At 39.4% G+C, this 15,144-nt stretch overlaps 1 protein-coding gene across 2 annotated transcripts in view; it reads left to right on the top strand.

Moving 5' to 3' along the window:
• Positions 1–3,315: 3,315 nt before the first annotated feature.
• GLT1D1 (glycosyltransferase 1 domain containing 1) overlaps positions 3,316–15,144 on the top strand; it is a 53,658-nt gene continuing 41,829 nt past the window's right edge. For both annotated transcript variants that reach the window (XM_068412711.1, XM_068412710.1), the window contains exons 1-3: positions 3,316–3,394; positions 10,383–10,531; positions 14,074–14,179. In XM_068412711.1, coding sequence (XP_068268812.1) covers positions 3,327–3,394; positions 10,383–10,531; positions 14,074–14,179 — 323 coding nt within the window. In that variant the 5' untranslated portion in view covers positions 3,316–3,326. The remainder of the gene's footprint in view (positions 3,395–10,382; positions 10,532–14,073; positions 14,180–15,144) is intronic.

The raw sequence follows: 15,144 nt of genomic DNA, 5'->3' as shown, positions 1-15,144 counted from the left end.
ATCTAGGTATGACGTTTTTGGAGCAGCGTTGGTAATTGAGCACGCGATGCTTGTAAAAGTAAATATATTCATTTAATGATGGGCCTTTGTAAATAACATGCCATAAAAATGACTCATCAAATATATTTGCTCTCTTAACTAGTTAAATTTCATGACAAAGGACAATAAAGGAAATGCAAGTAGCTGTACAGAGATCTCTGTGAACTACTGTAACATGACTGATTCTGTAATTTAAAATATTAGATTTCAGCTTTGCCTAGCTTGATACACTGTATCATATCAATAGTGATTACATTTTCTAAGGGGTCTAGTAGTATTTTCTAGAGACTACAAAGCAATTAAGCACATTTTGCATTGTGTTTTAATAAATGCAGATACCACATTCTAGGCCCTTCATAATTTACCTTAGGGAGTGGGGTGAGATTTTTATATTGGCCTGCCCCACAGCTGTTACAAACACCTTGCAATGCTGAATAGTATTTTAAATGTATGTTATAAAAATGTTGTTTAATCTTCAGGTATTGAGAAGTAGGTACTGTCACTAAAATTCAAAAGCTGCTGTTATAACCTGAACATTCTCTCTGGAAGTATAGCAGCTTCAGGAAGGTGATTTTTAATTTTCCTCCAAACAAGAAGAGGACTTCTACTCCACTTAGCTACAGTATATTTAAAACTTATTCATTAAGATACCTCCATGACCCTTTCTTTGAATACAATGAATGCACCTATTTCTGTACAGTGATGCATTAGTGCATGTACGTGTTTTCAAAGACACAACAATACTTAATGCTGCAAAGAGTTGTAGATTTTTAATTTTGTCAGTTAAGGCCTATATAGCATAAAAACCAGACTTACCATAAACAGTAATAAAATGTTAAGACCTCTTGGACTGTTTCCTTTATTTCCTCTTTCTTTCCCAGATGACTGGTTAAGTTTCCTCATTGGTCTCATGGAGCAAGCCTTGTCTTACTTTGATGTTTGCATTTTTGGGGTTTTTTTTGTGTTTTACACTAAATGTGCTGGATAGCTATTGTCTGGTTTTAGAGCTAGTGGTGATGAAAGTTACAATGGCCAAGCTATTTGTAATTAGGTATCGCGTGTAAATATAAAAACCGCAGCTTCCTTTTAACCCAAAACATGACTTTCTGAGCATCGTCACGTATCCTGCTTTAGGCCGTGCAACTAGGGAATATCCCCATTTTTGGATTACGTTTTAGGTACAGGGCTGCAGCAACAGGGCAAGGTGTGTTTCTTGGTTGACATGCACGCTGCCAGCCTTTCTTGGTGCGATGCAGCCGGAGGGCAGCTGGATGAGCTATGTTGTGTGTGGGAGATCTTGGAACCAGAAGGAAGGTCTGTTGGGAAAGGATTTAGAGTAGCAACGTAACAGGAGATTGGAACACAGCTGCATAAGCTTCATGTAGTCTGTGTGATACATTCTGGGACTGTTAGACTGACAGTTGGGCAGCAGTGACTAACAGATGACTAGTGCTAGATTTGAGGGTGGCAAGTGCCCTCAAAAGCCCAAATATGCTTTATATAGGCCACTGACAGTGAAATGAACTTCAAGGCCAGAATCCTGGCTGGACTGACAAAAGCCCTCTTAAATTTCAGTGGGGCTGGGATTTCATGCCAGAAACGCTTTCTAAAATGGTGATGAAAATAGCTTGGTCCTGCCTACCCTTAAATTAGCATTTATGCTATTTTTAGCATTTATGCAAGATTTGTTGCTCTTCTAAGTTGTAGCCACCTTTTTTTAGTTTGGATGGAGTTTAAAATGGTCTGAACAATGTTGTGCTGAATTATTTCTAAGTGATAACTCAGTGAGACGCAGACAGTTGAACGTAGCTCTGCAGCATGAAGACACATTAGCAAAATGCGAGCCAGCATACCACAATGCTTACAATTTGCCAGAATACACTCCAATATGTATCTTTATCACTTTTAAACCCTCAGTTCCTGAATACCTGTCATCCTCAGAGATCTACACAAGTTATTTGAAGAACTACTATTTTAAAAATTATTAAATCTAAGAGCCTTTCTCTATATGTGGCATATTTTTCTCCCTCTACCTCACATTGAGACTTGATGAGTAATTTAAGCCACAATAAACAGGCACTGCAGTTTACAGACCACCATTCCCTGTCTTCTGCAGCCTTGGGGAAACAAGTATCAGTGTGGCCCTGTGGTGAATTACGTCAGGGAACCAGGCCATGTTGTAAGTATACAGGCAAAAAAGTGAGTTTTCTGTTACATCAAGCCCTCCTTCTCATCTGCCTCACAGCCATAAATGTCCTGCACGTGTTCTCAATGTTTTTCCAAAATGTTGAATCAAATTCAAGGCCATGGATATCTACAGTCAGCCACCTGGCTGCTATCAATCTCCCAACAGACTCCATAAACTGGCCTCTCGGTCTTACTGCCTGCTGCCCCATCCATCTGATCTTAGCTGCTCACTGTTTTTCTTGTTACAGCTGGGGTTTATCCTGAAGACTGGCTCCATAGTTTGGAATGCAGTTTTCTTGGTCCCGAGTTCAGGCTCTTCCTTTTTCTCTTCCCTGCTTTGTTGTATCTTTGGATTCTGCCTGCTGCTGTGGAGGCTGTGGTTCCTCACCAGAGCTTTCCCCTGGCCTTACAGACCTTTGGCTCTGCTTCACCATATGGCCTTCCTGACATTTAGTGCGGACTTTGCCCATCCCGTTGCCTTGTTCTTTGGACTAGCACATTCCTCTGGCTTTTCTGGTTGTTGGCATCTGATCCACATGATCCATTAGTTTTTTCACCATTCCTGCATTAAATATGAACCACCTTCATCTTGGGAGACACATGGCAACCGTGGTGTAGCTGAGGAACCGCCTCAGGAGATGGTAGCTGATACAACCTTCCCCTGATGTTCTTCTCTGGAGGTCTCTTGTGCGACCAACAATTTAAGACTTAGAGCACATCATCTTTGTGACTGTTTAATGAAAATACATAGCGCTATTTAGAGGTGGAGGGAAGGGACCCGACCCTACTGGCCCAAGACTGGGAGCTTGGCTCTGTGGTCAAGTGTTCTCTGACCAGGGATGCTTGGCAAGGCCGCGGCCGTCCCCTCGCCAGACGGGTCCTGCCATGCCAAGGGCCGCGCTCAGCCCTCGCGGGGAGGTCGGAGCCACCAAACGCGGGGCCCGGGGCGGCTGGGCGGGCCGGGGCCGCGGCAGGTGGAGCATCCGCCCCGCCGCGCTGTTTCCGGGAGGCCGCGGGGCCGCGGCAGGTGAAGGAGGCGGCGGCCGCGGCGCTGCCCCGCGGTGAGGTGGCTCCCGCCCGGGCGGACAGGAGGGGCCGCTATGAGGCTGCTCTTGCTGGCGTCCCTCCGAGCGCAGACCGGCAACGCGACCACCGCGGCCAGGATACAGTAAGTGGCCCCCCGCCCCGCGATGCAGGGGGAGAGGGGATCCCCGCTGCCTGTCCCCCCGCTGCCTGTCGCCCCGCTGCCTGCCCGCTTACCCCTCAGCATCCTCGCCACCGCTCCGGCCTGCGCTCCTCGCTCATCGGCGCGGAGGCGGGGCCGGCCCCCCCTCCCCTCACGCTGCGGCCGCCGCAGCCCTTCCCGGCGGGCAGAGGGGGCTCCGCGCTGGGGGCCGGTGCCGCGGGCCCATCGCGGGGCTGGGGCCGGGGCAGGGCGGCGGGGGCCCTCCGCCATTCGCTGTCCCCGCTGGCGCACGGAGGCGGTGTGTCTCTGCCGCCTCAGCCGCCTGGGCGGCTGCCCCGGGGGTGTTTGAGGGGGACGGCGGCCGAGCGCCGAGGCGGGCCCTCGCCGACAGCCCCGGGCGGGGGGGATCCGCCGCTTGGCGGGGAGCCGGGGCCTGCAGGCTGTGGGGCCGAGCCCGGGTGCGGGGGGAACGGCCCCCGCTGCGGCTTTGCTGCGGCTCTGTCTGGGCAACGTGTACCCCTTTGCCCGGGGAGTAAGGGAGAGGGAGAGCCCAGGGGTTTCCCCCCCAAAAAAAATCCCCTAAAACAAACAAAAGACCTTTCTGCTCAGGGCAGTTTGCTGGCACAGGAGCAGTTCGCACTTGCAGGGTGAGCGCGGCTCACAAGCCAAGAGCAGAGGTCCCCTGAGCAGCTGCCCCACAGAGCCCTTGCACAACCGGTGTTAGTCAGTGGTGCAGTGGATTTCCGAAGGGCTGCCTGCTCTGAGAAATACCCAGAAGAGGAGAAGTCAGTTTGAAGAGCAGTAGGCTCTGGGAGCTCTGGAAGAAGGGTCTGTACAGGAGCTGTCCTTGAGCAGCAGTTCTGCAAGAGCTGCTCCCGTTAGTGTCCTTGCTGTGGGGATTCAGCGTGCAGCTCTTATCGATGTGACTCTCTAGTGCTTTGAAATTGTTTGGACTAACAGAACTGCATAAATACATAATATTCTTAACATCCCCCATTTAACTTTTTCTATGAAATGTGGAAAAAGGACATGGCTGATAGCATTTCTGAGGGCTTTGCTGTGCATGGGAGCTTTGTTTAAAAAAAAAAAATCACCATAAAAATGAAACAATTTCTCTATGGTTTTGTCCTCTTGAAGCCCAAAATAAGGACTTAGTTGCTTTTTACCTGTCGAAGAGTCATCCACAGTTTAGTTGTTTTTCTTAGGATGAATCTTTTGGGATAGCCTTCTGCTATTACAAGTTTTCCCTGAACTTGATCTGCATATTGTCACACTTTTAATGTTATACATAGAAATAATCCTCTGACATTGTTTAAGTTTTCACACTAGTCATGTCAGACCGAGTTCACTCTTAGATTTGTGCAGTGCTAATGTATTTTATAAGATAGCGATGAAACTTACGTGCTGCCTCATGTCAGTCACCCAAGCATTCGAGACAGCAAACGGAGCATAAAGACCAGAGAAGGCTGAAGTTTGCTGTATTTTAAAAGAATAATTATTATTAAAAGTTTGAGATAAAACAAATATATTCTTATGTTTATAATACACATTTTTTCCTGTACATGTCAGCACAGAGTTCATGTGTGGTGGTTTGTATGGCATTCTGTATTTCCTTTCACCTCGTATCTTTTTGCTCTCACCGCATAAAACAAAGCTAGTTGTTCTTGGGGAGGCTTATGCTCATTCTTTCTCCATGAGATTATTTCTTTTACCTTTACAAATTAAATATTCAGTTATCCTCATCTTCCATGTCAAAATGAGGAAAATCAGACAAACATTTAGACTGTGGAGCCATTCAGAGGTAATCTAGTGGAAAGCTGGTTTTGCATTATTTCTAGTTAAACTAAGCCTGAATAAGCCTGACAAACAAATGTCCGCATATTATTTCAAATTGTCTTTTAACTAAATTGAGATCGATTATGATCATGTGAGCATACTGCATTGAGACACAGCGGTTTGGCAAGGTGCCTCTGTGAGTCACGGTAACCAGCAATTTTGGTTATCCTTCTCCAGCTGTCACTCGTGCATGGTGGCCTGAGCTAATGTGTTTTAGTATGAAAGAGGGCACAGCCTTGGTGAGATGCAACAGCTCAGTTGACAGATGGTTTAACATATTACCAGTTAACGCAATCATTTGCAGCTATGTGAACACATCTGCAGTGATCTGTGTAGAGTACACCAACTTGCTTTAGCATCCTGTTGCCTTCTAGGCATACCTTATACAAAGTGGATGCTGCTTTCTCATGGATATAGACTTTCAAACAAAAAGAACATATTAAGTGAATGGTCAATTTAGTTCACATTCACAATAAAGGTGGATAAGGGAATCTAACAGAAATAGTGTTTGAGAGTCAGTAACTTATGTCATGTTCAGTTGTTATCACCTACCGTAGATGTTATTTATAGTAATAATATAAATGAGCCCATTCAGGAAAAAAAAGTCTGATTGGGAAAAGAGCATTAGCTAGCAATTAAATCCGCTTTCCTGACTAAAAGGCTAGTCAAGTGACAGCTAGCACTAAAACCATCCTACGCAGATGCTTCCATCTAATACTGGTTTTCTTAAGACTTTATGCCATTTTAAAAAAATAAATGTAAGTCCAAAGGCTTGGGCATGTCACTTCTTGCACTAATCTGCCATACCTGAGGTTAAGTGCATATAGTAACCTTTGTAGCTTATGTATTAATACACAGAAAATACATATTCCAATTAATATTTGGCTTCAGTTGTATCTGTGTACAGGCTTATGAATTTATTTGTTCAATCTTTTTTTTTTATATTGAACCATGGCAACTTTTAGTTAAGTATAAATGAAACAATGAAGTTGTCTCCAGGTTGGATGCTTGCCAGCATAGATTAATTTTATGGCTTAATATCACTGGGTATACTATGTTTATGATATTACAGCTGTTCCTATAACTGCTTCATCTGTTCATAAATAAGATATTCATTTCCTGAGTTTAAAGTAACTGGTGACAAAGATACCAGAATCTAATTTGGCTAGAAATCATCTTGCTAAAACAAGTGATATAATGAATGTGCTGTGGGCTTTATTCGTATTGGTGCACATAATCTTTAATCACCTTAAAATATATGAGCAATCAGAAGAGAATAAAACACTAAGCAAAAGTCTTTGGTTAGGCTGCCATTCTTCAGCCTTAGAAATGAGACCAAAAAGGATGTTAGGAAAGAAAATAAATGAATCTTCTCTGCCCCTTGAAATGTTCCGTTCATCTTTTATTACTTGGTAGTAAGGAGGAATAGAAATCTTGAATTAATTGGTTAATTAGAAAGATTTAGATTAATTATTTTGTCAATATGTAAATATCTTTTGGAGAGGGAGAGATTGTTTCAGTTCTCATTTGAAATGCGACAGTTGAGACAGCCATTCTATAAATCTCCAGGTAATCAACTGCAAGAGAATTAAACCCACAAATCCAGTAATGCTTATCATTCCTCTTTACAATTATTTTTCAGCTTAGACATTTATTGGAGTAATTCTGAGCCCCAACTTTTCTTCTGTTTAGTCTTACCCTGTCTGCTGCCATTAAAATCACACAGAAGAGCACCTGTACAGCAGGAGATCCCCTTCTCTTCATAGTAGATCATAAAAGGTCTTCTATTACCTGCCTGCGTCGGTTTGCACAGGTGCTGGTAAATCCTGCTGTTGTTTGCGTGGCCCTTCCCAGAGCAGGGCAGCTGGAAGGCAGGCGTTCATCCTCCACCTCTGGAACTGAGATGCATTTACATGGCCTGCACTTGATGTATGCTGCATCCCAAAGTGTTTTGCACAGCAAGACCTATTTATAAGGCAGGATTAAACTTTGCAGAGTTATTTTGTCCTTCCAAGGGACAAAAAATATTTTACTATAGAACTCTTTAGTAAAGTACAAACATGTGTCAGCAAAATATTGTACCTTTTAGCAATATCCCTCTGCATATAGTATAGATCCAGAGCAGACACTTATATAAGTTTCACTTAAAAGCCTCATGATTTCCAAAGAGCGTAAAAAATATAACAAAAAAGAATTCCCTGAATACTAAAATCAGTGGGGTTGGGAAATACTTTGTCCAATATTAAGATGTTATAAATATCACAGTGTAAGCAGTGACTAATATAATGTACTCTAAGAAATGATCTTTCAAACTTACTGAATGACTGAAGTTTTCCCTGTTTGGTTACTTCCTAGCAAAACACCCAAAATCTGGAATCTGACAGCCAAACTCCATTTTACAAATATTATTCTCCCCAGGCAGTGGCATTGGCTTCCATGGGAGTTTTGGTCGAAGGGAAAGATATGGCAGAGCAAGGCAAATTCTGGATCCAAGCAATAATCACTGGTTGTTAAGACACTTACTTGGAAATTTATCTACCACATACAACACTGATAGAGTGAAAATGTAGCCTTGAGATTTAGCATTTTCAGTGTTGTTGTAGATTCACAGACAGCAGAAGACATGTTAATTTTTATCTTTCATTCAGATAGTATTTGTTTATAAAATGGCAAAATAATGTGAATACACAGTTGCCAGGAGGAGAAAAGATATGGTTAATGTATGTCTTCTGTCTTGGCTTGATTCAGGGACATCTGTGACTTCATGGACAGATCAGCCTTCAAGAAAAATCTCATATAATAGCTTTGCAGCACCCTCTTATCGTGTTCCTTGATAACATTATATGTGTGAAAATCATAGTCTGCTTTGGTTTTGGTTATAAAGATGAAAAGTCATTTAGGAAATATGAAAATATCACTGTAAATTTCAGTATTTAAATACTACCCAATAAAACTGCTGCTACACACATATATTTCCATAGATGCATAATCTGAAGCCTGTTACTAATCATATTGAACTCAATGGTATGTTTATGGGATTAAGGCCTCTTTACATCTGGGAATTCAAATTATTCTGGGAATAATTTGATAATTTTTTCTTCTTAAGCTGTATGCAAAATTTTTACATGCTCCTGAGTCATTATGTGTAGAAAAAGATGTGAAGTAATAGATGTAATCCACAATTTATGAGCCTTTGGAACACTTGAGGGAGTCCCCCTCTATTTACTGCGGAAACAGCTGTCATTCGGCTGTGAGATTTGGAGCTGTGGAAAATGTGGAGGAAAGGAAAAGTATTCATTCTTAGTATAGTGAAAAAAAAAAAAGATGCTTTAGAGTGAAATCCCTAGCTGAGTTTCTTGATTCCTGATGTCCTGAGAGAGTTATTTTCAGATTAATTGTAATATGAAAGCATATTGCTTGTACATGATAGTGATTTATGGTAATTGGAATGCTGATGGGAAAAAAGTCTTTTAGACTATTTAATGAGCACCTGTGATATTATGGAATGCATGCACGAGCATCCCGAGGATTTGCCCGAGAGATTTTATTTCCACAGCTGTGAGATTTGGGCATCATTATTTAGATATAAATTGGGAGCCTCTTTCAAAAGGCAAGCAGGTACTTGGTACAAGTTCATGGGACAACTGATGTAAATAATTGCTCAACAGTGTAAATAAGGAGCTTACAATCTGGCTGTATTTTATTATTTATTAGTACTTATTATAATTTATTGGTCTTGTTTCAAACAGTGAAGTTAAAAGTAAAATGAGTTTCTTTTTAGAATGAGGAAGAAATACAGCACCATATGTTGTGCCAATGGAGCTCTGTCTGATGTAGTGCTAATACATTCCTTCCAAGGCCTCAAGACATTTTACAACATTTTTAGCACCAATTTCTGCAGTAATGACTAAATTCGGCAGGACAGAAAATTACATTCCTTGGGAGCATATGAAATGATCAGGAAAGGAAAGAGCCGACATTATCCAAGAAGCTATTGAACTAGCAGGATTTTAATGCCAGAACAATTAATGCGCTATGAGAAATAAATCAACTGGAACAGTATGTAATAAGGAGAAAACATTCTTGTGGTCTTTTTATAATATTGAAAATGTAAACACTACATGTCAGCAGATACAGTGTGCTAGTTTCTATCAAAACATGGATTTTCTCTGGTGTGTTCTTTGGATTATGCCATGGAAACATTGATAACTGATTCTGATTTCGGTGGGCGGAATTATGAGCCTAGAGTATAAAAGAAAAGACTAAAAGAAAGCTCACCAAAATGCCTCAAGTAAAGCTCCCTGTAATCAATCAGTTTCTTGACTTTGGCAGTCTTTTAATTAATGTTTTAATATGAGGAATCACTGTATATAAAGATGAATGGGTAAGATGACGCTAGAATGGGGGGGGTTTGTTGGTTGTTTTTTTTTTTTCTTTTTGGCAATTGAGATTTTAAAAAAAGACTGTGAAAGTACTTGTGTAATTACTTTTGTGTAGTTTTTTTCTTGTACTTCAATTATCCTGTGCCTGTTTTACAAATGGGTAAACTAAGACAAGAAGCAATTAAACCCACAATCAAACAGAAGACTCTCCAGTTTTATTTATATATTCATTTTTTTGTCCCTGCAAACATTTTTTTTGCATGTTCTATATTTTTAATAGCATTAATTAGCTGGACATATTTGTGTTTTCTTTCACTCGGTGGCCTTTCTCCAGAACAAGGATCTAAGAATCTCTAAGACCAAGGTCTCACACACTCAATTCAAAAGGCGTCTTTTCAGCATATTCAGGTGAAGCTCAGTCAGGAAAGATCCTGATCATACTTCACTTCTGCTGATTTCCAGATGTGATGTTGATACTTTGTAGGCTTGGGCCTTAAAATGGATGCAGATTATGTTGCTTGGAAGTGTGACTGTGGCTTCACAATGGTGAAGGTAACAAACATTTTCCAGGAAAAAAAACCCCTTGTGAATAGCTTCATGGCTGCTTGAACAAAATTAGTATAAAGGTGAATGTTGGAGCAAAAATTATTAAGGAAATATATTTTGATTAAGCTTGTTAATATACTAGCATGCCTACAGCATTAATAGTATCTTTTTTTTTTTTTCATTTTCTATTTGTTCTGATAATGAAGGAATCATCTACAAGCTGCAGGTCATATCTGCATTCTTAAAGATGCTTTCATGTGTGAAAGTCCAACTGAAATAGCAAATCTAACCTGCACAGGCAAGTTTGATGCAGCCCTGGCCATTCATCTTTATAAAGGAGGCAGACTTCTGCAAGGTAATCCTCTTTCTATTTTGCAATAAAAATACCTCTTAAAAAGGTACTGAAAAAGAAGAGAATGAATACGAACAGTTATAAATGGCTATAAATGTATAAACCCACATGTAACATAGCTATTCTGTTTATCCACTTCAACAAATGTTCAGAAATGCTGAAAATCTTTCTCTGTGGGAGATGTGATCCAGAGAGGGGAGAACTAAATAAATGTACTTTTAAAGCACATAGTGCATTTCATAATTAAGTATTTAACTACATTAAGATAAGAGCATTATATTAACATTAAGATACTTTCAGCAAATGTGTTCTTTCAGAGGACAATGGCTTGGCTAAGTATAGCTGAGGTCAAATAGAAGAAAGCAGAAAGGCTAATTTGATTTTTCTCCTCAAAAATGAGTCAGGGTTTTTTGGACATTAAATAACTTTGAGATGTTGTTCATGCCAGCTGAACTGTAGGAGACGGGATGTTACCAGACAAATAATAAAATTTTCTATTGTATCTAGCCACGTAGAACAATATTTTAGCCTGCCATTAATGATACACTGGAAGCACTGGCTTTCAAAATTACAGACACTGTCACCTATTGAAATTGCAAGTGTGTATCCATTTTTGAGATCACATTCCTATTGTACAAATGTATTCACTTGGACAAAGGTACATAATTTGATACTTTCATCAGCTGCCAGTACAAGTTGTGTTGTGGTAGTTTTCAGACTTCAGAAGTCCCCCTGCAATTTGTGCTGATGGGTTTTTGGAAAGCCTGAATTATTATGTGTGACATGCTTGTGTGTGTTTTGTTACAATGGAGCTCTGATTTCAGTAGGGATCCTAGAATACAAATAGAAAAGAATTCTGTAAGATGATCTCTGCTAACGTATGTTTTAAGACTTCTCTTGTTGGAATATAGAGATGATTGACTGGTTTTTGTGACAAGACCTAGAATTGGTTTGGAGGAGGCTTGTGCAAGGTCTTAGGACTATCTCTTTTTTTTTTTTTTTTTTTTTTTTTTTTTTTTGCTAAGGAACAGAAAATAAGGTTGAATTTTAAATGTTTACTGTAAAATGTTATTGCAGGTTTGACTTGCATAGTATTGCCCGAATGCTGTTGCTATTAACTTTTCAAAATCCCAAGTGACCTACAAAGCTGGATACTTGAATGATTTACAAAAGCTCAGTAATTTAAATAAGTCTGTTCCAAAAACTATCTGCAATAACTGAAAGAAAAAGAAAACAGAAATCTGCAAAAAGCAGGACAGTAAGTAGTATGATTGCTGGGATGATCCTAGTCAAAGTGTAAAAGTTATTGTAGACTTCTTGGAGGAAAACAGTGATTCAGAGGGCATTCCTGATTCTTGTAACATTTAATCCTTCCACATACTAAGAAATACCTTAGCGAAATTAAGTGATTATAGTCATACTACCATTACTACCATACTACCAATCTTTTGGGCCTCATCCTGGAAACTTTGTTTACGTGATTGGGTGTGTAATGCACATGTACAGATGACATAATAATTATTTACTTTTTTATTTATTAGAAGGGCAATATATATTTTATACAGTCTCTTGATGATTAGTGCTGTGGTGCTTTGATAGGGCACATTAATTCTCTTCATCCACAAACATTAGAGTGTTATATCTAAAAATGCCAAGTAAAGTCTTTAAGTAGCCAGAATGGCAATTAGTTTTTCGTTCTTTTTGTTTGTTCTTTCATTTAGTAATGAGCAAATTAGCAATGCTAATAAATCCTCATCTTACAGCTCACTTAATTTTCAAATATAAATGTGAAACATATAGTATGTTTTCTCTCTTTATCAACATATTTATTTCATTCCCCATTTGCTTTAAGATTTCCTTATTTGCTTGTTTTTAACCATGAATTTTAATTATGAGAGTTCACTGAATTTAACCTCTCATTTCCCCTCCATCCCCTAAGACACTGTGGCTAGCTGTACAAAGTGTCACCAATAGTTTTCACAGCCATGACCATTCAAGGTCAGTTATATTATCTCTCAAAGGAAGAACCTCCATCAACACAGTAACCTCTAGTGCCCTGCTTGTTGGTCCAGTGCCGAGGACAGTGTTGTATACTGAGTCTTTGATCCCTCTCCCCTTCCATCTAATAGCAAAAGGGAAAAAAACAATTTCAGCCTTTCTTGATACACAGTGTATAGTGGCAATACAGCCTAACTGCTTATTCTTGTTCACAGTCAGAAGGAAACCTTGGCTTCATCTGTTACAGCTAACAGAAATCTGCAAAATCCACAAAATTGGCCACCTTAATGACACATTTTGTAGGCTGTCTTACTGGAGACTGGTTTTTTTTGCAAAGCTGCAGTCCCATTTGGAATTTAAAACTATGTTCTGCATGTAATAATTAGCCACCATGAGTCTGTTATTTGTTAGCTTAATGTGGTGTAAAACTGACCACTTAATCGTTTTCAGTGCTGAAACAATCAACAGTAAACATTATTGTCTGCTCTCTTGATTAGTTTAAGGGGAGAACAGTACTGGTAACTTGTCAGTTACTAAAAATAACCTGACTCCATGAAAAGGAATGTTGTTAGAAAGGAATTTTACACTACTATTGGCTTTTCTATTTTAATCTAAGTAGTCTTTGGCCTTATCCATGTAAGTCCAGCTGCTGTTAGCATAGAAGTGCTGCTCTACCCTGTTTTGGTGACTTTACCCTTAAGCAAATATGAATTTATTATGATGCTGTGTATCAAAACTAGGCTTTTACCAGGTTGCAGACACCACTTTTTTGTTTATACTCTAAAATTTGAATGTTGATAAGGTCTTGTGCACACACTGTCCCACAGCCAACATGACTTCCTCTGCTTTTGCTATTCTGAGCACTGTGAGGCATTCTAAAACAAATTTCATAACTTGAGTGATCACAGAATGTCTTGGAACAACCAGTTATAAACACAGATCCATCTTTTGGGATGGAATTAGGCAAAACAATGGTTTTGTTGCAGGTTCACATATACTGCCTTATTTAATTTGGTGACCTTTTGTGATGGTGTGGCTCCATCTACGTTTGTTCGTAGAGGTAAAATTGGCTTTGGAAGTCAATATTTAAAAAAAAAATTCAGTAACTAACTGCAGGATGGTCACCCAAAACACTGTGTTGGAATGCTTGAGGGGGCAGTGAATGAGTGGCTGAGGCTAGATATCTGGGATCAAACTTTGCAATACTGCTTCTTATTAAAATGTGAATAACATTTTAAATATATATGCTGTCTGGTGGGCTGCCAGGTGTCGAAACTAATTGATTGTTTTTACTAAGAATGGAAAAATGCAAAGAAAATCTCATAGCTACACAACAGACAGACATGCTGTGAAAGTGCATAGTTATTGTATGGGTTTTTTTAAGTGCCAAAACCATAAAAATTCAAGTTTCTCCAGGTTTCTTTTTCAAAGGCTTTTGCTTACATATGTGATACACTGTTATCGATATACTTTTTCACTCTAATGTCCCCTTCTAGTCATTACCTTGACATGTTGATCAACTTCTCATCATAGTCACTGCTTTGCAGGTAGCAGAATTCCTTTTGGAATCATCTTTGGTGGGACAGATGTAAATGAAGATACCAAATGTGAAGAGAAACATCGAGTAATGGGAGCAGTGCTAGGAGAAGCCAGGTAAAAGCATGTGTGGAAGGTTTACGAGCTTTAATATCTTGATGAACAGAGCTTGCTCAGGATACTATCTCTGTTCATCACAGCATTCTAGCTAAGACAGATAACTACAGTGGTTCAAATACAGCAGTATGGATTCTTGTTCATGTTAGCAATGAGGACATAGGTGCAGAATCTGCAGCAGGCTTATATCTCGTAGGTTTATCTTTGCTAATACTACTGTGTGTTCTGTTATTAGCTAACTTAACGCTGGCATAGATATACTGTTCTGTCTATAGTGCCCTATAAAATGTTGTAGGTAAACAGATTTTAAAGACAGCACTTAATCACACTCATTGAAAAATCATTAGGGCATGTTCTTACGTCTTAGTGTGACTTGTAGTTGAAAAGCAACTTAAGGCTTCATTCAATACAAAATTTATATACTTGTTTACTTTTGTTATCAAATAATCAGAAGGTATTCTTTAAACAAGTCTGAAGGAAGAGAAAAAATATATTGAATGTGTCAGTTAAATTTCAGCACTGCGCAAAATTCTATAAAAACAGAATCTCTGAGTGTGTCCATTTGATCCAGTTCTGTGTTTAAAATATGATATGTCTCAAATATAGCTTATGTAAAAACTGTGCTTTACTGAATGTTTTTTTAATGATAATTAAGTTAGGAACTTGAAGTATAGTTTAGTAGCTTGGGTTTCCTATGATGTTTCAAAATATATTACTGCATCCTTATGCAGTTCATAATATTTTCTCTGCTACAGGAAAAGTAATTCAGTTTTCTAGAAGTTATTCTGAATGGATCTCTTCTCCAATATTACCACTAGTATTATTCATTGCATAGTTATTAAAAGAAACATTGATTTTTTTTTCTTTATTGATTGCAGGGTTCTAAGCAGAAAGTATCATGAATTGTAGATTACGTGTCCAGTACAATATACCACCACATTCCATAAAACAAAGTATTGAACACT

Source organism: Nyctibius grandis, chromosome 14 (assembly GCF_013368605.1).
Source record: "Nyctibius grandis isolate bNycGra1 chromosome 14, bNycGra1.pri, whole genome shotgun sequence".
NCBI classification, from domain to species: Eukaryota; Metazoa; Chordata; class Aves; order Nyctibiiformes; family Nyctibiidae; genus Nyctibius; species Nyctibius grandis.
Note: the sequence above shows the minus strand (reverse complement) of the source record. Positions and strands in the feature narration are given on the sequence as shown.